Source organism: Betta splendens, chromosome 11 (genome assembly GCF_900634795.4).
Source record: "Betta splendens chromosome 11, fBetSpl5.4, whole genome shotgun sequence".
Lineage (NCBI taxonomy): Eukaryota > Metazoa > Chordata > Actinopteri > Anabantiformes > Osphronemidae > Betta > Betta splendens.
The window spans coordinates 16,100,740-16,117,356 of NC_040891.2; the positions used below are offsets into that span (position 1 = coordinate 16,100,740).

The following is a 16,617-nucleotide window of genomic DNA, read 5'->3' on the forward strand; positions in this document are numbered from 1 at the left end:
ACTTCAGGACTGTCTTCATTTTTGCCTTGTGTAGTAGAGTGCAAACATCTAAAGCAGGGGTGTCCAACCCTGGACCTGCAGAGCCTCAGTCCTGCTGCTTGTCCAACCCTCCCTGCCACAGCTAATACTGATCACCTTGACCAGGTGTGTTCAGTCCACCAGCAGCTAACTGACACACTGTTCAAGGTAATCAGTCGAGAGTTGGAAAACCAGCAGGACAGTGGGTCTCGAGGACCAGGGTTGGACACCAATGTAGCACTGAAGTCCCAGAGGGAGTCCAGCTGCTGGGCAATAACAGTCCTGTAGCTTTCTGCTATATGTGGTGTATTGGTGTCGTACCGAGACATGGAGCTGTGCTGCTTCACACCCTGAAGGGAAGAACTTATCTGCTCAGGTAGAAACATGTTCGCTGCACTTTACAGCCCTGTTGAGTTTTACAGTCACTGTTGCCACGGTAACAGGGTGGGCCCTCGGCATGCAAGACACCACACCTCAGCTGTTCCACTTACAGAGTGTACTTCAGTCTCAGTTCAGTGACTGTGCTCTTCGTCTGTTCCCTTCCAGAACTTGCGGTGAGGTCGACTCTGGGTCAAGAGGCTGGTCAGTACCGTGGAAATAGAAGCAGGACACTGGGGGGAGCTGTTGCCTCCTACCGGGTCTGCCTGTGAGACGACGGTGCTGTTGGTGGGGACGTGTCAGGGTCATAAAGTGTGAGTGATGTCATCAGGTGAGGCTCCAGGTGTGTTAAGCTTCCAGCCTGTCTGTGGGACTCCACTGGAAGGAAGCCCATTACTTCAGCTCTGAACCACCGAAGACTGGAACAAACTTGGTTCTTCAGTCTGACCGGCACTCTGGACCTGCTCTCTTCTGTAGGTTCTGGTTCTGGAACCAGTCAACGAGCTGGTTCCACGTGAAAATCTGATCATTTACCTCCACCAGCAGAAACAACATGGAGTCCAGAGAGGAGGACGACGCACCCAGGTCAGAGTTCCAGTTCACAGAACCTTAGTCAACACGTGCAGCAGTTTGTTTCCAGTGTGTTTCTGTCTTCAGCAGGTCTCTGCTGGAGGACGAGCACAGGAGCCCATGGACCACACGTAGTACTAGTACTACAGATACCACATCTAGTACTAGTACTACAGATACCACACTTAGTACTAGTGCTACAAATACCACACCTAGTACTATTACTACAGTTACCACATGTAGTACTAGTACTACAGATATCATACGTAGTACTAGTACTACGGATACCACACCTATTACTATTACTACAGTTACCACATGTAGTACTAGTACTACAGATACCACAGGTAGTACTAGTACTACCGATATCATACGTAGTACTAGTACTACGGATCCTGCATGTACTGAGGCTGATACTACAGATGCTTTTGCTGCAGCTTCAACAGGTGATGAAACGTTTTTATCGTCTTGAAGTTAGTTTCCTTATTTGAAGTTTATTTTTGGTTATTTGAGCATAAGGTTAGTTGTTTATTTTGAGTTTAGGTGATTTACTGTATTTCTTACTCACAGACATAAATACATGTTTACCTGTGACTGCACATGTTGGATTAGACCAGGGGCGTCAAACTCAAACCCGTCCCCTGCTGGTTTTCCAACTCTCCTTCCCCAGAGTTTACTGATCACCTTGATCAGGTGTGTTCAGTCAATCAGCAGCTGCACGAGCCAACTGACACACCTGTTCAAGGTGATGAGCAGAGAGAGCTGGAAAACCAGCAGGACAGCGGCCCTGAGGCACACCCTGGTCTAGAAGCTCAGGAAGCTCACAGAGCGTTTTCATGTTGTCAAGGCTACTCGGGTGACAGACTGTCAGTGATTGACTCCTCCCCCTCCTTCCTGTCATCAGGAGCAGCGGAGGGCGGGTCGCAGCACAAACCCTGGACAGCACCCAGAGACAGGCCGGGGGAGGAAGCTGCTGCAGGTCTGGTCAGGACTGGAGGGACGATGGCTCCAGTTCCCCCCAGCAGCTTGGCCTTGACACAGCCGACAAAGAAGAAAGTGCTGCTCGCTCCAGCTCTCAGCCTGTCGCTGGGTGAAAAAGCGTTCACTGTATAAAAAATAGAACCAAGATATTATAGAGCTGAGCTTAGAGCAGCTGCCGTGGTTCCTTTGTTCCTGTAATTACAGACCTGACAACATGTAGTCAGACACGTTTAATTAAGAAGAAGGCAATCAGAGAAGTGCACACTTTGATTATTACAGCAGATCAGGACGATGGGTTGATGATGAAGTCTTCCACCGCAGGTCGCAGCGAGTCCACCGTCTCTGAGGACTTCCCCCCCGCCTTCCTCTCCCCTTCACCTGAGGAGGATGAAGATGCGGGACTCGACTTCGACTTGGACGCCATGGAGACGCCGTCCGACAGCGAATCGCTGCCTTTCCCTGTGTACGATCTGGAAGGTCAGAGCTTAAACAGTCCAGAGTCTCTCCCACCACATCCCTCGCAGTTCGATCTGAAAAAAAGAACGTGTGCTCGTTTTCCAGAAGAACTGCGGCGTCTCGGTGTCGCGCCCCACCGACGCAGACCGCTCGTCACCAGTTCCAGTTCTCTGGCACCTTCTACAGCTACAACAGACTTGGAGAGGGAGGACATTGTGGACAGCCAGGGCACCAGGTGGCGCTGTTTCTCCACAGGAGACCCCCCCCAGGAGAGCCGGGTCAACATGAGCGTGTTGGAGCCGTTCCTCAGGGTTTTGTCCCACGGAGGTACAAATTACTGAGGGGTGGTCCATAGCCCCCCATGACAAACAGCTGGGTTACCTGCTCTCCTTCTCCTCCCAGGTTACTATGGAGATGGTATGAATGACATCATTGTGTTTTCGTCCTGTTACCTGCCACAGAACAGTCTTCATAATTACCAGTATGTGATGGATCACCTGTTCAGGTATCGACCTCACATTCGTGTCCACTGTGAACATGTGTGCTGCTGTATGACACAGTCGGATCCGTCCCTCGGCAGGTATGTGGTCGGGACTCTGGAGCTGATGGTTGCAGAAAACTATGTGATGGTGTATCTTTGTGCTGGAGGACAGAAGGACAGAGTCCCAGGAATCGGCTGGCTCAGAGAGTGTTACACCACCATCGACAGGAGGTAGCACGTCTCACACACATTAACAACACAATGACTGTGGTTCTCTCAGATCTCTGTCTCAACGTGCGAATGGTAGAACTCGCAGAACCAGAACATCAGTCTGTAAGAGGTTCTGGCTGTGGTTCCTCTGAGTCACTGAGTCCACAGGTCTGAACAAGCTGCCTGATGTGTGTGCGCAGTAGAAACAGCTCTGCAGTACTACCACTGAAGTGTGTTTGTAGTGGTGGCACATCCTGCTGGTCTCACTTGATCCTGTCCGTGTCCACAGACTGAGGAAGAACCTGAAAGGCTTTTACGTGGTTCATCCCACCTGGTACATCAAAGCCCTCATCACCATCATCAAGCCCTTCATCAGGTCTGCTGCCTCCTTTCACCTCCACGTAAGAAACCAGCAGAGTGTCTGTCACTGACCTTGTGACCGCTTTCTCCTCAGCTCGAAGTTCAGCAGGAAGCTTCAGTTTGTCGACAGCCTCCAGGATCTTTCTCACTTAGTCCCCACTGAGCATGTGCAGATACCAGATTGTGTCAGACAGTGAGTGATTATTATTATATTTTACATTGTGACCCAGAGTATTTTGGAGCTAATGCTCCTGTTCTAACTTTGTTTTACAGTCCCATGTTCATTTTACTGACATAGACACACAGAACCAGTCACAGACTATTTAAATTTCCTCAAATTGTATGTTTTTGAACAGTGAACCTGAAGACAGATACGGAACTGAGCCTTATTCATCCTACTGCTTTTTTGCTGAGCATCATGAGACTCATCACTTTAGGTCTGAACCGTTTTCTGCTCCTTGCAGGTACGAGCAGCAGCTGATCAGGTAGAACACAAAGATCCAGCAGTCAGGACGGATGGACTGAACCTGTTTGCTGATAGTTAACATGCCTGAGTGTAATGTGATTCATTTACACCATTTTAATCCTGAACTAACAGCATTTTAAGTATTTCATCATTTTGTGAGTAAATTTAATCATCCTGAAGATGTTTTATTACTCGAATAACAGAATCAGAATTTAGAATCAGTTTTTACACATGATGGATTATTATTATTATTCTTATGGATCAAATCACCCATTGTTTTTAAACAATAAAATAACCATTAAAACATGAGACTTCACTGGTAATAGTGTAGAGTAAATGGTGCTTGCTTCCTTACATTGACTCATTGGAGGGAGCTGCTACCTGAGCTACCTGAGTGTGTGGAGTACGTCCCTACTTCCTGCTTATTGTTGTTGTGTGACCTGACCTGGGGAACCAGCCTGAAGCCCAGTGAAGGCTCAGATGGAGGCCAGCACCTCATGTTGTTACTGTGAAGCCCCAACTCATGTTGCTTGGGTTTGTTAAAGCTCAGGTCAAGGGTCATGACTACCTGGAGCCATTTTATTATGTGTGACAGGGAACACTGTGCTCACTCTGCACAACAGGAAAACACGTGTGGTGGGGGTCGATATGAACCCAGTGGCTGTTCAGGAAATGGAGCTGGACAGGAAGGAAATGAGGTCACAGCTGAGGAACCTCAGTAAACAGGAACGCAGAGCCGAGTGTGTGTGCTTGTCTAGCTGTACCACCACCTAGACCAATCCTCGCAGTAACCCATGAACAATCACACTTAAGTCTTCCATTAGGCCTGTTTCCTGCTGCGGTTTCCATGGCAGCGCTCAAGTTCACGATCACAGACACATGCCGTTGTCTTACTGTTGCTGTGAGGACATTCACAGGCCACTCAAACAGCGGCCACACCGGAATTCCTGGTTCTGACCCAGTTTTGATCAGATAGTCCTCACAGCTTTGTGGTCTCTGCAGAACCTGTGAACCAGGTTGTAGCTGAACCATCAGACGTTTCTTTGCGTCTGTGTGTGAACGACGCTGGTGAAACACTTTGGAGGATTCATTCAGTCGTCATGAGGAACATTGCATAACGCAATAACATAAGAATGTTTATAATATCATGTTTGTAGAGCATCAATATTTCTGTCTTTTCTTCAACTAATACTTACTACCTCAGCATCCACATCAACATATTCCTCAGTTAAAACCCTCAGTATTTTTGTTTGTTCATGTTTTCTCTGCATGGACTTTGCTACTACAGATGTTTCTTTAAGCAGTCTACAAAATAACAAACAGGTTCTGAGCTGAGTTCTTTGGACTTTGGGCCAATTGGTTCACATCAGATTAAAGTTTATTAGGTCTCAGTCAACAGCTGATACAATAGAAATAATAACTAAAGTATTTCAGTTCTCCTACAGAAACTGGTCAAACATCAACAAACTATAGCACAAATGTGTTTAGAAAAACACAGTAAACATCTGTAATAAACAACATTAAAGAGAAGCTCAGACAGACACAGGATCAGTTTCTGGTTTCACATCAGGAAGTTCAGTGTGAGACTGAGTCACGTGACGCGCATCCACAGGTCGGCAGCTTCTTTGGTCTCGACAACTAGCAGAAAGTGGAAGGTGGACATCACTGTGACGCAGCTGTTTCCATGATAACCGCTTACCGTGATGCAAAGGGAAACAGATTCAGAGGAATCTCCCCCAGAGCGTGACTGTCCTGTGACTCACTCGCATGCTACACCGTTCGCTTGTTGTTTAACTGTAATCACAAACTACAAAAAAATCACCTACAGCTGGACTGTGAACTGGCAAACGGCCATAATGACATTTGTTCAGTGAACTTTAAGCTGCTCTGACTCTCACCTTTGTCTTTTCTACCAGCTTGTTTGTTTTCAGCTCTTTACTGCTGAACAGATCATTGTGACAAGAATATATTAAACATATCTAAAACTCAAAAATGAGAAATATCTAATTTCTAGTACTACATATGCTTTGTTTTTTCAGGACGTTTCATTAGAAAAGGCAGAAAATAGAAACCGGGAGAACTCATGAGCAGCAGGCGAGCTCAAAACTCAGTGATTCGCCTGAATTTAAAATACTAAAATCGGCTGATTATCCACCAAAGCAACATGGAAGAAAATTTCTCAATGTGAAAGCCAGAGTCAAAGCACTGCGTATCCTTGGAGACAGTGAACATGTCATGTGGTTTCCTCGTTATATTTAAACTGCTGGATGACATCACTCACACACACACACACACACACACACACACACACACACAGTCCAGTGACGCAGGGGTTCGCGGGACTTTCCCATCCCCTGAAATAAGACTCGTTCCTCATGCACTACTTGTGAGGCTGTGCAGAGCAAAGCACCCTGGAAATTGAAGTCCAGCGTCTAAAATAGAAAACTAAACAGAGTTGAGCTGTGATGATCCTTAGAGCTAAATACAAAGGAGACCTGAGCAGTGAAGCATCGTGGGAAAAGAAGTCCGTGGAGGGACTTTCCACCAAGTCAGGGTTAAACTGTGGGATTATGGGTAATGTAGTGATGCTCAGACTCTACTAGATGATGGGGTTTAGATACCATCCCAATTAAACTTGGGAAATGTAGCTTCACTGGAGACATTTTAAATACAGACTTTCTGTCATAAGGCAGATACAGTATGTTGAATTCTGGGAAGTGGAGTCAAATGACTCTAGAGATAATTGAATACTGAGGGTAAATTCTCCACATTTGGCCTGAACATAACAACAAAAATATTACATAATTCATTATAAACTGTTTCCATTGTGTTGCAGTTTGGAGTAGTCAGAGGTTTAATGCTGGGAGATGTAGTTCTAGTTCGTTTCTGGTGAAACCTGGGTCCTGTGACTGTGGCTACACCATTTCAGTCTGGACTCTAAAGGTTCTACAGAAACGGAGCAGCCACGCTTTCCCGAGGGTGAAGCTTCCAGGTCCAGATGTTAGGACAGTGTCCCCCAAAGCTGGTGCAGGTACAGTGCACACTTTAGCAGTGGCGAAGGGGTCAACCCCTCTGGTGATCAGATGCTGAATTGGGGCATCAGAGGTTGAAGCAGGAGAGGATTATGGAATCTGGATCAGTTTCACACCTTCCTGAACAATGAAACACATGATTAAAATGTGCCGAGTGCTGCTGCTAGCACCCCTGCAGGTCAGAAACCACAAGATGCAGCAAGATCAGAGTTAAAGGACTTAGTAACAAAGCAAGTGTCTTTCACTCCGAAAGGCTGAAGTTCTGCCTCCATTTACAACTAATGTAATAGATTCCTGTGTCGTGTAAAGGAGCAACACCGTGAGCGGTGCAGAACCAGGACTAAGCAGACGGAGGTGTTTACCGGCTATAGCAGGCTGTTCCTGCCGTTCATGCTGGGCCCTTTGGACCTCATCTGCTCCTGAACCGGCCCCGACTGTGAACAAAACAAACGGACATGTTTAGCTTTTACACAGACATTTAAAATGTTTGACTTAATATCTGTGTTTCATCTGAAACAGCCTGATAACAATCTTGTTTATATGAATCTTCACAAATATAAACAATCAGGAACAGCATGAAGGGCGCCAACTGGTGCAAATAAATGAGACATTAAACAGAAATGGAGGACACACACACACTGGTCTGGCGAAGGAGCTAAAGGAGATCAGGGGATCAGGTGTGGACTCTCACCGGCTGAAGTCCTTCTGCCATCTCTCCAGAGCCGATGTGTGTGAGGTGGACAAAGTTAGTTGGCTCTCCAATCATACTGCGATCGATCTTCCTCCTCCTCTTCTTCTACACAGGTGAGAACATGACAGACAGACTTTTTTTAAAATGTTTCTATCATGTGCATTTGTGTATTTCTCATGTTTGACTTCACTGAAATCTGATATACACACACACACACACACACACACACACACACACACACACACACACACACACACACACACACACACACACACACACACACACACTCAGTGTGTACATGTTGATGTGTTGTTAGTTTATTATTTTCCATGTACATGTTTCCTTTCACTCAGGTTCTGACCCGTTGGGTCTGATGTGTTTCTACTCGTCCGCATTCTCTCTCAGTCTCATCAGTTTCTGACATGCCTGAGCTGAACCAACAAACTGTTGACGCAACCTTAAAATAACAGAGCCGTTAACCACTCAGCCACTGAAGACTGTTAAACCCTTATTCTGATGCCAGAGCCCAGTTAATCTTCCTGTGTAGAAATGTGTGTTCATCGAGAAACATCAGAGCCGTGGCCATTTCCATCAGATCCTAGAGGATTATGGATTATTCAGAGGCCTTATGTAAGAACCCTCTGGGGTGACAGATCTAGGGTGTGATGAGGAGGGGAGCAGATGTTCCTAGAATGATATTAGCCAAACATCAGAAGGCTTAAGGTTCTGACCTTTGACCTGGAGGTTCAGCTTCTGTAAGTCTCAGCTTCAACAGCATCTAATTTCAGAAGCTACAGGAGGGGGGGTGAGAGGTTCTGCCTCTGAACAGCCCAATGGAAATATAATACAAGAATTACAAGTGAACTACAAGTGATTGAATGCAAAATGGCTGCTACAGCAGGAACTAACACGGTGAAGTGTTAGCAGTTTACCTGTAAGCTTTCAACAGGTATCCAACAAGATCGGCACAGACTAAGACTATGAAATGATGCAACGCCATAGTGCATGAAATCCAGGTGTGGCCCTGATGATCAGGGGAAGCAGAGGCAAAAACCAGGAAGTGATGTAATGAGGAGGCGTGGCCAATGTGAGAGCTGGAAATGACAGAGACAGAGACTACAACAGAGTCTAAGGTCAGTGGAATGCTTCCTGGCTTTCCAAGATCTGCAAGAGGAAATCCTCTGAATCCAAACTGATCTCAGAGCGGTTTGTGAAGTCACAATGTTTCACTGCTTGCTGGTCTTTGAACAGGGAAGAAAGGAGTGTGCTTCATCACCAACATCATCATCATCATCATTATGTGGTAGTCAGTCCTCAAAGCAGGGGACAGACTGGAATTTCAAAAGGAGGAAGGCGGAGGAAAGAGGTGGTTGAACATGGCTGGACATGCTGGGACGCCTCAGCGCCGCCCAAACCACAATCTCACAACTTCTGATGAAGAACAAATCAAATCAGCTTTAAGTCTGTGCTGCTCAACAACAGCAGGGATTCACATCAATTAAACTCCATTATCATGTCGGTTCTGAATTCATTTGTGTTCATACACATTATGGATCACTGATTCTTGATCTGGGAAAAAAGCGAATCAATTATAATCAAGTCAAACAAGTGAATTTTTTTTGCTTTTTGTCCGGTGAGGTGTTGAATTGAGAGAAACTGAAGTTACATCACCTACTGAGCATGTGCTGAACATCCTTTACTGCTGAGTTTTCAGAGGAAGTTCAGTTTATTTGGTGTATTGTTGCAGTGACACAATGGAACAAACACCAGAGTCTAAAAATGGGAGACAAAAGGGAGACAGCGGTGCAAGACGTCCCCGTTCGCGTGTTGATGATGCCTCCATCACAGTCGCCACTGTCAGAAACAGGAAGAGGGTGTTGGCCCGCAGGGGTCAGAGTTCACCATCAAACAGGAAGCTCTACCACCTGTTTACACTTGAGTAAAGTAAAATGTGTTTTACTTATGCAGTGGGGACATAAGTGTGCTAGCACACCTACGCTGTGGGGACTTCACTTCCCTCAGAGGACAAAAAGCTTCTTCTGAGCCGACAAGCAGTCAATGTATAAACCATCACGTGTCTAGTAAAGGACTGCAGTGCTGCTGATACTAAACCTGTTTGTAATGAGAACATGTGGAACATCTGGACTGAGCTGGACACTGGCACTACATCCTCTAGTGAACAAAACCACTGTCCTACTGGAGAAGTGTTACTGTGGAACTTCTAGAGGGTTTTCTAGAGCCTTTAAGTATTTGCAGTGGAAACTGTGTGATCTGTCGTTTGACTGATCTCTGAACTCTCTTCCTCCTCCTGTCGTGTGTGTTTTACCTGAACATGGCCAGTGGGTGTCTCCCTGTGTCCTGTTACTCACCGGTGGGGGTTTAGCCACCACGCAGCAGCCCATCTTGTGCCAGAAGTCACTCATTCCGAGCTGCCGGCCTCCGCTTTCTGCCGCCGCCCTGCAGGCTGGATGAGAAACTGCAGCCTGTGGGTAATCCTGGGGCATCCAGACAAGCAACTGCTCCGGCTCTCAGAAGACCAGGACTCCAAATCTATCCCACCTCAGTAGTGAAGCACCGTGAATATCCAATGTTTGAATCTCGGACTCAAAATCAGACGGTAAAAGAATAACTTTTCCAAAATGTAATCAAAAAAGGAAGATGAAGATCCAAGATGAATTTGTTTCGTAATATCCAAAGTTAGATGGCTGAATTTACGTCGTGTTCTTAATCTGTGAGACACAAGAACATTTGACATTTTATAAATGTGACATCAATGTAATGTAAACTTAAATAACCTTGTGATCATTTCCTCATCAGTCTGATTTTTTCACTGTGTCAGTGAAGGAAGTGAGGATTCATGAGCCCAAGTTCATCTTTTGGAATCAGGCTGTTTGTTCTTTCCAGTTTCTCACAATAAACATTTTGTCTGACTACTTGCACAACATGATAAAATGGCCTAATGTTCCAATTGATGTCATAAAACAAGCCTTTAATGGAGCCTTTACTTTTACTCATACATTTTACTTTCCTGAAGAAACTGTCCAAACTGTTCTGAAAGTGCTGGAAAGTTTATTGCATGACCAAACCTCAGCGACGTCAACACAGTCAACGCATTAACTGCGACTAAACACTGGGTGTGGTCCAAACACAGCACAGGAAGCTCCACACTCAGGCCTGTAAAGAGCGTCTCTGGATCTCGTGTTCTGGCTCAAACTGATCAGAGCTACGATTCAATGATCCACTTCAACCCAGCGACAGAGTGTTTCCTGGCTGCTTCAGGGTTAAGCTGCCTTCTATTTCCAGTGTGTTCTGGTTTGGCAGGAGACCATGTCTGGAGTCTGTCCAGCACATTTCAGCAGATGATAAAGGAGGAATGTGAGAGGCCCGAAACGCAGGAAACATGTAGCTTCACGCTTTCCATGCAGCCGAGATCTGAATCCACGGCTGCAGCCCGAGGACAGAACACGCTCACAGACTGTAGATTCCTCAGCTCCAGAAAAGCTCACTTTACAAACAAACTAGTAACACATAGCTACACACATGGTTCCGGTCCACATGGCTGGTCCTGGTCCAGGTGTGGTGACACCTACGTGACTACATGCTTAGCTATGAGGAGAGGATTGGATGACGCTTTCTGTTAAGACTCAGGTTTACTCAAAGTGGAAAAACCCGGTTCTGATTGACTTAACCCGGCACCAGTGAGACGTCGTTCCACAAAAAGCTGCATCGCATTCCTGCTACATGAGCCCGTAAAGGGGAGGAAACTATGATCAGCTGCTGCTGTCAGAGCTTCACAGGTTCTGGTCCAATCCACGACTCACCATGAGGTTCTGGACCTCATGTCTATCTGTTGCTCCTGTTGCCAAAAACAACAGAATCAAGTTGTTAAAGCAACAAACTTGTTGTAACAAGTTACTGTGACAAAGAAAAGTTCACACCCAACACTACTACTACTACTACTACTACTACTACTACTACTACTACAAGTACTACAAATACAAATACTATAATATTACCACAAATACTAATTCTACTAATATTAGTACAAATATGAATATTACAAGTACTACAAAACAAAGTACCAAACAAAAATGAGAAGCAATGAAAGACAGAATAAAGCTGAATAATCTTCATCTTCATCATTCTGATCTAAGATCAGCTGAGGCTCAACCACCCAGAACAACAGCGCTACTGTGTGTCAGCGAACGCAGCATCACTACTTCAATCAGCTGATTTGCTGGTCAGGTTCTGTTTGCAGCTGGCAGGTTAATCCCTGATTTCAGATCAGTTCACTTCCTCGTTCACATCCTGCTGCAGCTTATCAAAGACCATTCAGCACACACTGGCCTCGCAAAAACAGGCTCCACTACCTCTACGGAACAGGTCAGTTCAAACTTAACGGCTCCTTGGTTGTCATGGTAACGGGAACAGAGGCGTGGAGGCTGGACTGAAACAAGTCCGAACAAAGTGCGGGTCAGGCATTAAATGTTCTGGTACATCCTGGTTACAATAATAAACTTATTATTTACTTATAAGCTTTGGACCAGAACTCATCTCCTGTGTCTTTTTTTTTTTTTTTTTTTTTTTTTTTGTTCTGTCCAGCAGTTTAGCAAGCAGCATATATTACGCTGAATGCCACATTGTGATGGACAGCTTTGCTTTAACAAGAAGAGTATATATAGAATATATAATAATATCTATATAATATATAGATAAAAAGCTAATCCAAAATGTGTGTGATGTTGCTGTGTTGGTGGACAGGTTAGGTTTCTGCTTTAGGGTGTGTATGCGGGAGGGGGGGGGGGGTAAGGGGTGCAACCAGCTGCTGAAACCAAGCAAATCTGTTAAGTAAACAATCGGAGCAAAAAAATAAATAAAAAAAAATAAATAAGAAGCATGGATGTACCTTAGGCTAACACATTCATAACTAAACAATTTTTGTACTGTGTCTCCTGTGTCTTTGAACACATGCTGATCCGTGTAGACAGAACCAGAGCAGCTGAATGAGTCCTTTCATCCACTCGAAGGACTCACTCGAACACGTGGAAAAATCCACAAACTGAGCTGGAAGCAGAACCACCAGAGACGTCATCAAAGTCCAGAAAAGCATTTTCTTCATACATGTAACCAAAAACTGAAAAAACAGAAGCCATGTAAAGTGGAGCAGCTGATATAACGTGTGTGTGCGTTTGTGCGTGCGTGCGTGCATGCGTGCGTGCGTGTTCAAGGCTGAAGGTTAAATCCACACTAACAAACACGGAGGTCAGAGTCCAACAGTCGACTGGTTCACAGTCACAGCTTGCGTCTGCTCAGCACATGTTCAGTGCAGCAGGTTCTAATCTCTCCAGAACCACAGTCCGCCAACAGTGAGAGAAATTAATCAAACCCTGAACTAGAACCCGGATTCACCTGCAGATCAGAACCACTGAGTTACAGCTGGTGCAAAACACAAACATCTAGAACCAAACCAGTACCAGTACGATGAGTAGGTTCTAATCAACAACCCACCAGCTGAGTCGCTGGCACTGTTCAGATTCATCAGACAGCATGACCTCTCAGTCCATCAGAACTTAGCAGTGAATAGCTTTAGGTTCAGACCGTCACACTGAAAACCCAGAACAGAAAAACGAGATCACAGTTAAAACTGACAGAGGGAAACCGCTGTGACCTCTGACCTTTAACACCACACTACAGGCTGTTTGTGACCCAGTGAATATGTGCCTGATTCCGTTTGATTCACTAGTTCTGTTCTAGTCTCCACATCCTCAGTTTGTTAACAACGTGCAGCATAAACTGCTTTTAGACAAAATGCTTCATTTATTAAATTTGTGAATATTTTTGTTTTTAGCTTCTGACTGAGAATCAAAAGAAAATCAATAAAACCTGCACAAACACTTCTGATCTTAAATGTCACACAAATAAGCAACAGCTTAATCTATAAAAGAACCAACTGTGGCAGACGACAGTTTTCTGTTAGTGCTCACACGTTCTACTAAAAACCACCAAATCCAGTTTGAGCCTAGTTGAATGTCTCCAGCTGATACAGAACATTTAAACAGGCTGAAGTTACTTTCACTTAAACTGAGCAGATTTGACAAACTCACCAGAGATGAAGCAACAGCGGCGACACACGGACTGAGACTGAGACCAGGACCCAGATCCAGAACCAGATCCACTCTGGAAAGTTTGAGGTGTGGCTCAAACCAGGAAACGAGTCCTGGTCCCGGAGGCGTCTCCTCCTCTCGCTCTGGTTCCGTGTTGGTCCAACAGCTCCCCCTGCTGCCTCTCATGAGCAGGTTTTATACATCTGACAGTGTAAAGATTTTAGTATGGCCTCATCAGCTTTAACTCTGGACTTGTAAAAGTTTGGAGCTGCGTTTGGAGCTTTAACTCCTGTCAGGGGATCGAGCAGGACCACCCAGGTCCAGTAGATATCAGATCACGGTCATTCGAGCAGCTTCAGTGGAGGATCCGCAGCACCTTTGTGTCTGTGGTTTCTGTAGGTGAGCGCCATCTAAAGGACAGATGTTAGAACTCCATGTGGGTCCAGGCTGAGCTTCTGTGGCCTCATCTATGAGCTCCAACCCGTCCCATGTGAGAGAGTTGGACCTGAGCTACAACCACCCGGGACTGAAGCTATTGTCTGCTTTAGGTCTGCTGTACTAAACCGGAAACTCAGCCGGTCAGATGGTGAGACAGCAGCAGCTCATCACATGTTAGTGAAGGCGTGTAAAGCTGGTTGTGACTGGCTCCTCCTTAATTCGTACCATGATGGACAACATGGCGTGAGAAAGCGAGTGAGAAAATGAGTCAGAGACAGGAAAGTGAGTTAATCCAACCTTTATTTTGAAATCTGTAAGAGGAAGCGAGTGTGTATGTGCGTGTGTGTGCTGTGTGTTGCGGTAAACCTGATGCAGACAGTTCATTTAATCTGCAGCTTCTGAACCATCGGCAACAAAACAACACAACACAAAAAAACACAGAAAGGAATTTACGTTCGCATCAGGAACAAACAGGTGAATTTATTTTTTGTGTGTTTGTGTCTAAAGCCAGTGATGAAAGAACCTGCTGTAAACCAAAGCTTTGAACATAACAATAAAAATGTAAATATTTTTGGTAAATGCCTGTCACAGATTTAGACATTTACGGCGTGAAAATGAGTGTTGTTTAGACTCGTCGACGTCTTCTGAGCCTGAACCCGGGGACAACGCCTCAAACGTCAAGTGATTAACGCGTGAATTTAGACTGAGGTGTTTGCTCCAGATTTGTGTGAAGCTACCGCCTCAGCATCAGCACTTTAAACAATAAATGGCTAAAATACGGATACAGCTTCGTGGCAGGTGAATCTGCTGAGCCACGAAATGTGCGGCTTTATTTCGGTGAGTGGAGACACGATGACCCAGTTCCTCTTATAGAATCGGGAGGAATCAGCACCAAATATATCGGGGATGTGATGGGAGGTCCACGAGCCAGAACACAGAACCTGACGCCTTCGCGCTTCGTGTTTATATGAAGAGACGTTGCGTGTCTGTGTGATGGAGACCGGACCGGGCGGAACCATGGGCGGTAGAGGTCAGAGAGTGGCTTCAGTGTGTTTTATTAAAACGCAACTGTTCAGAATCTCATATTTTAAAGACAAACTTTATCTTTAGACCCTGCTGAAATCGTCCACCATAAGTACATGTGTAGCTATGAAGGAAATTTCTGTGCAGTTTTCAGTTCTGGTTCCAGTTGAAGACATTTAAACTCTAACTTGTAATATCTTTTGTCCGAGAATAATTGATTTTCCAGTTTCAGTCAATGCGTCAATAAAATGAAAAATGTGACAGAAATCTATTATTTGAAGACACTGCAGATTACAAACCAGTCAGAAATATTTGAATATTTATTATTTGATAATATTTTATCAAATAAATCACACAGTTCAGTGAATGAAGCTGAAACGTTTTCATTTGGACTCTCTTCTGTGAGATCTGGAGTTGGGTTTAAATTAAAATGACAGAACCTATTGTTGAGATCAAATTTTTATATTTGTCTTTTATTTTATGTTGCAGCCGGAACCTGAAGGATGATGGAGAAATCAACCAGCCAGTATGACTCCTTCCTTTTCTGGAGGCAGCCGATCCTGGCCTTCGACCCATCTGAGCTGGAGGACCTGGGTTTGACTGACGCACAGTGGGAAAAAGACAAGACATCCAGGGCGAGGACTGAGGACAAAGAGGTGAGAGGCCGTTCAAATGGGATCCCAGATGGGCTCGTCTCTATTTAGGCAGAAACATTTGATCCTTCAGGTGAAACGTCGGATGAATCTTGCCTGCACTTCATTTAGACTGGTCACTACAAACCAGAAATAGTTTACTGCAGTGTCTGGGTCGAATCCAAACAGCTGCTGTAACACTGTGCTTCTTCTTTTCAGGAGCTCTCTGAGTTTTCCTCCTTTAATTACTGGAGAGCTCCCATTGCTGATGTGGATGCTCTGCTGGCCGACCTCAACCTGCTGCTCTGAACCCACCGTCACCCTCAACGAACCGCGTGTCTTGTTTATTATAGTTGTCATGACGCCTGATCAGCTGATTCATAGGCAGGAATCTGATGAGTGTTGTTTAATGTGAAGCTGATAAGGACACACATCCTGCTTATTTTTAAGCTTTGCTGGACTTTCTGTTTGATTCACTGTTTCAGGAAGTCGTTACATGAGTCTGGTTTTACCACAGTAAAAGCAGAAACTGATCCTGGTTTAGATTAAAGGATCTGACATGGTCAAGTCATTGTTTAATTTTAGATGAATGATCAAACTCAGACAGGTTATTATTTATTAATTACATGTTTGTTCCCTTCTGTGCCTTTTGTTGTTCAGTCACTTTGTCTGAGCCTGTTCAATTTGTGTTTATTGATCAACTGGGACCAAATAAAACATTTGCGTCTCATCTTCACACAAAATTCCATTTTTATCACACGACCAGGTTTTATATAT

At 45.0% G+C, this 16,617-nt stretch overlaps 3 protein-coding genes across 9 annotated transcripts; 2 read left to right on the forward strand and 1 right to left on the reverse strand.

Annotated features, from left to right (window-relative positions):
- Positions 1-504: 504 nt before the first annotated feature.
- Positions 505-4,229, forward strand: LOC114865237 (BCL2/adenovirus E1B 19 kDa protein-interacting protein 2-like). Of its 5 annotated transcripts, none has more exons than XM_055512740.1 (11): positions 505-739; positions 874-981; positions 1,054-1,412; positions 1,871-2,056; positions 2,269-2,424; positions 2,509-2,730; positions 2,806-2,908; positions 2,984-3,115; positions 3,384-3,470; positions 3,549-3,647; positions 3,811-4,229. In XM_055512740.1, exons 2-11 carry the CDS (start codon positions 950-952, stop codon positions 3,941-3,943), a joined length of 1,509 nt encoding a protein of 502 aa, XP_055368715.1. In that variant the 5' UTR covers positions 505-739; positions 874-949; the 3' UTR covers positions 3,944-4,229. The 5 variants fall into 5 exon arrangements, with proteins under 5 accessions (XP_055368715.1, XP_055368717.1, XP_055368714.1 ...); XM_055512742.1 differs by having other exon boundaries at positions 1,057-1,412; XM_055512739.1 differs by having other exon boundaries at positions 505-727.
- A 1,051-nt stretch (positions 4,230-5,280) lies between these two features.
- cdc42se1 (CDC42 small effector 1) lies at positions 5,281-13,907 on the reverse strand. 2 transcript variants are annotated; one of them, XM_029166198.3, is made up of 5 exons: positions 13,748-13,907; positions 10,013-10,372; positions 7,644-7,748; positions 7,315-7,386; positions 5,281-7,068 (listed from the first exon to the last, which is right to left on the reverse strand). In XM_029166198.3, the coding sequence occupies exons 2-4, from the start codon at positions 10,145-10,147 to the stop codon at positions 7,318-7,320; spliced, it is 309 nt and encodes a 102-aa protein (XP_029022031.1). In that variant the 5' UTR covers positions 10,148-10,372; positions 13,748-13,907; the 3' UTR covers positions 5,281-7,068; positions 7,315-7,317. The 2 variants fall into 2 exon arrangements, with proteins under 2 accessions (XP_029022031.1, XP_029022030.1); XM_029166197.3 differs by having other exon boundaries at positions 5,281-7,072.
- A 591-nt stretch (positions 13,908-14,498) lies between these two features.
- mllt11 (MLLT11 transcription factor 7 cofactor) lies at positions 14,499-16,570 on the forward strand. Of its 2 annotated transcripts, XM_029166200.3 has the most exons (4): positions 14,506-14,659; positions 15,059-15,215; positions 15,698-15,864; positions 16,060-16,570. In XM_029166200.3, exons 3-4 carry the CDS (start codon positions 15,712-15,714, stop codon positions 16,147-16,149), a joined length of 243 nt encoding a protein of 80 aa, XP_029022033.1. In that variant the 5' UTR covers positions 14,506-14,659; positions 15,059-15,215; positions 15,698-15,711; the 3' UTR covers positions 16,150-16,570. The 2 variants fall into 2 exon arrangements, with proteins under 2 accessions (XP_029022032.1, XP_029022033.1); XM_029166199.3 differs by lacking the exon at positions 15,059-15,215 and having other exon boundaries at positions 14,499-14,659.
- The last annotated feature ends 47 nt before the right edge of the window (positions 16,571-16,617 follow it).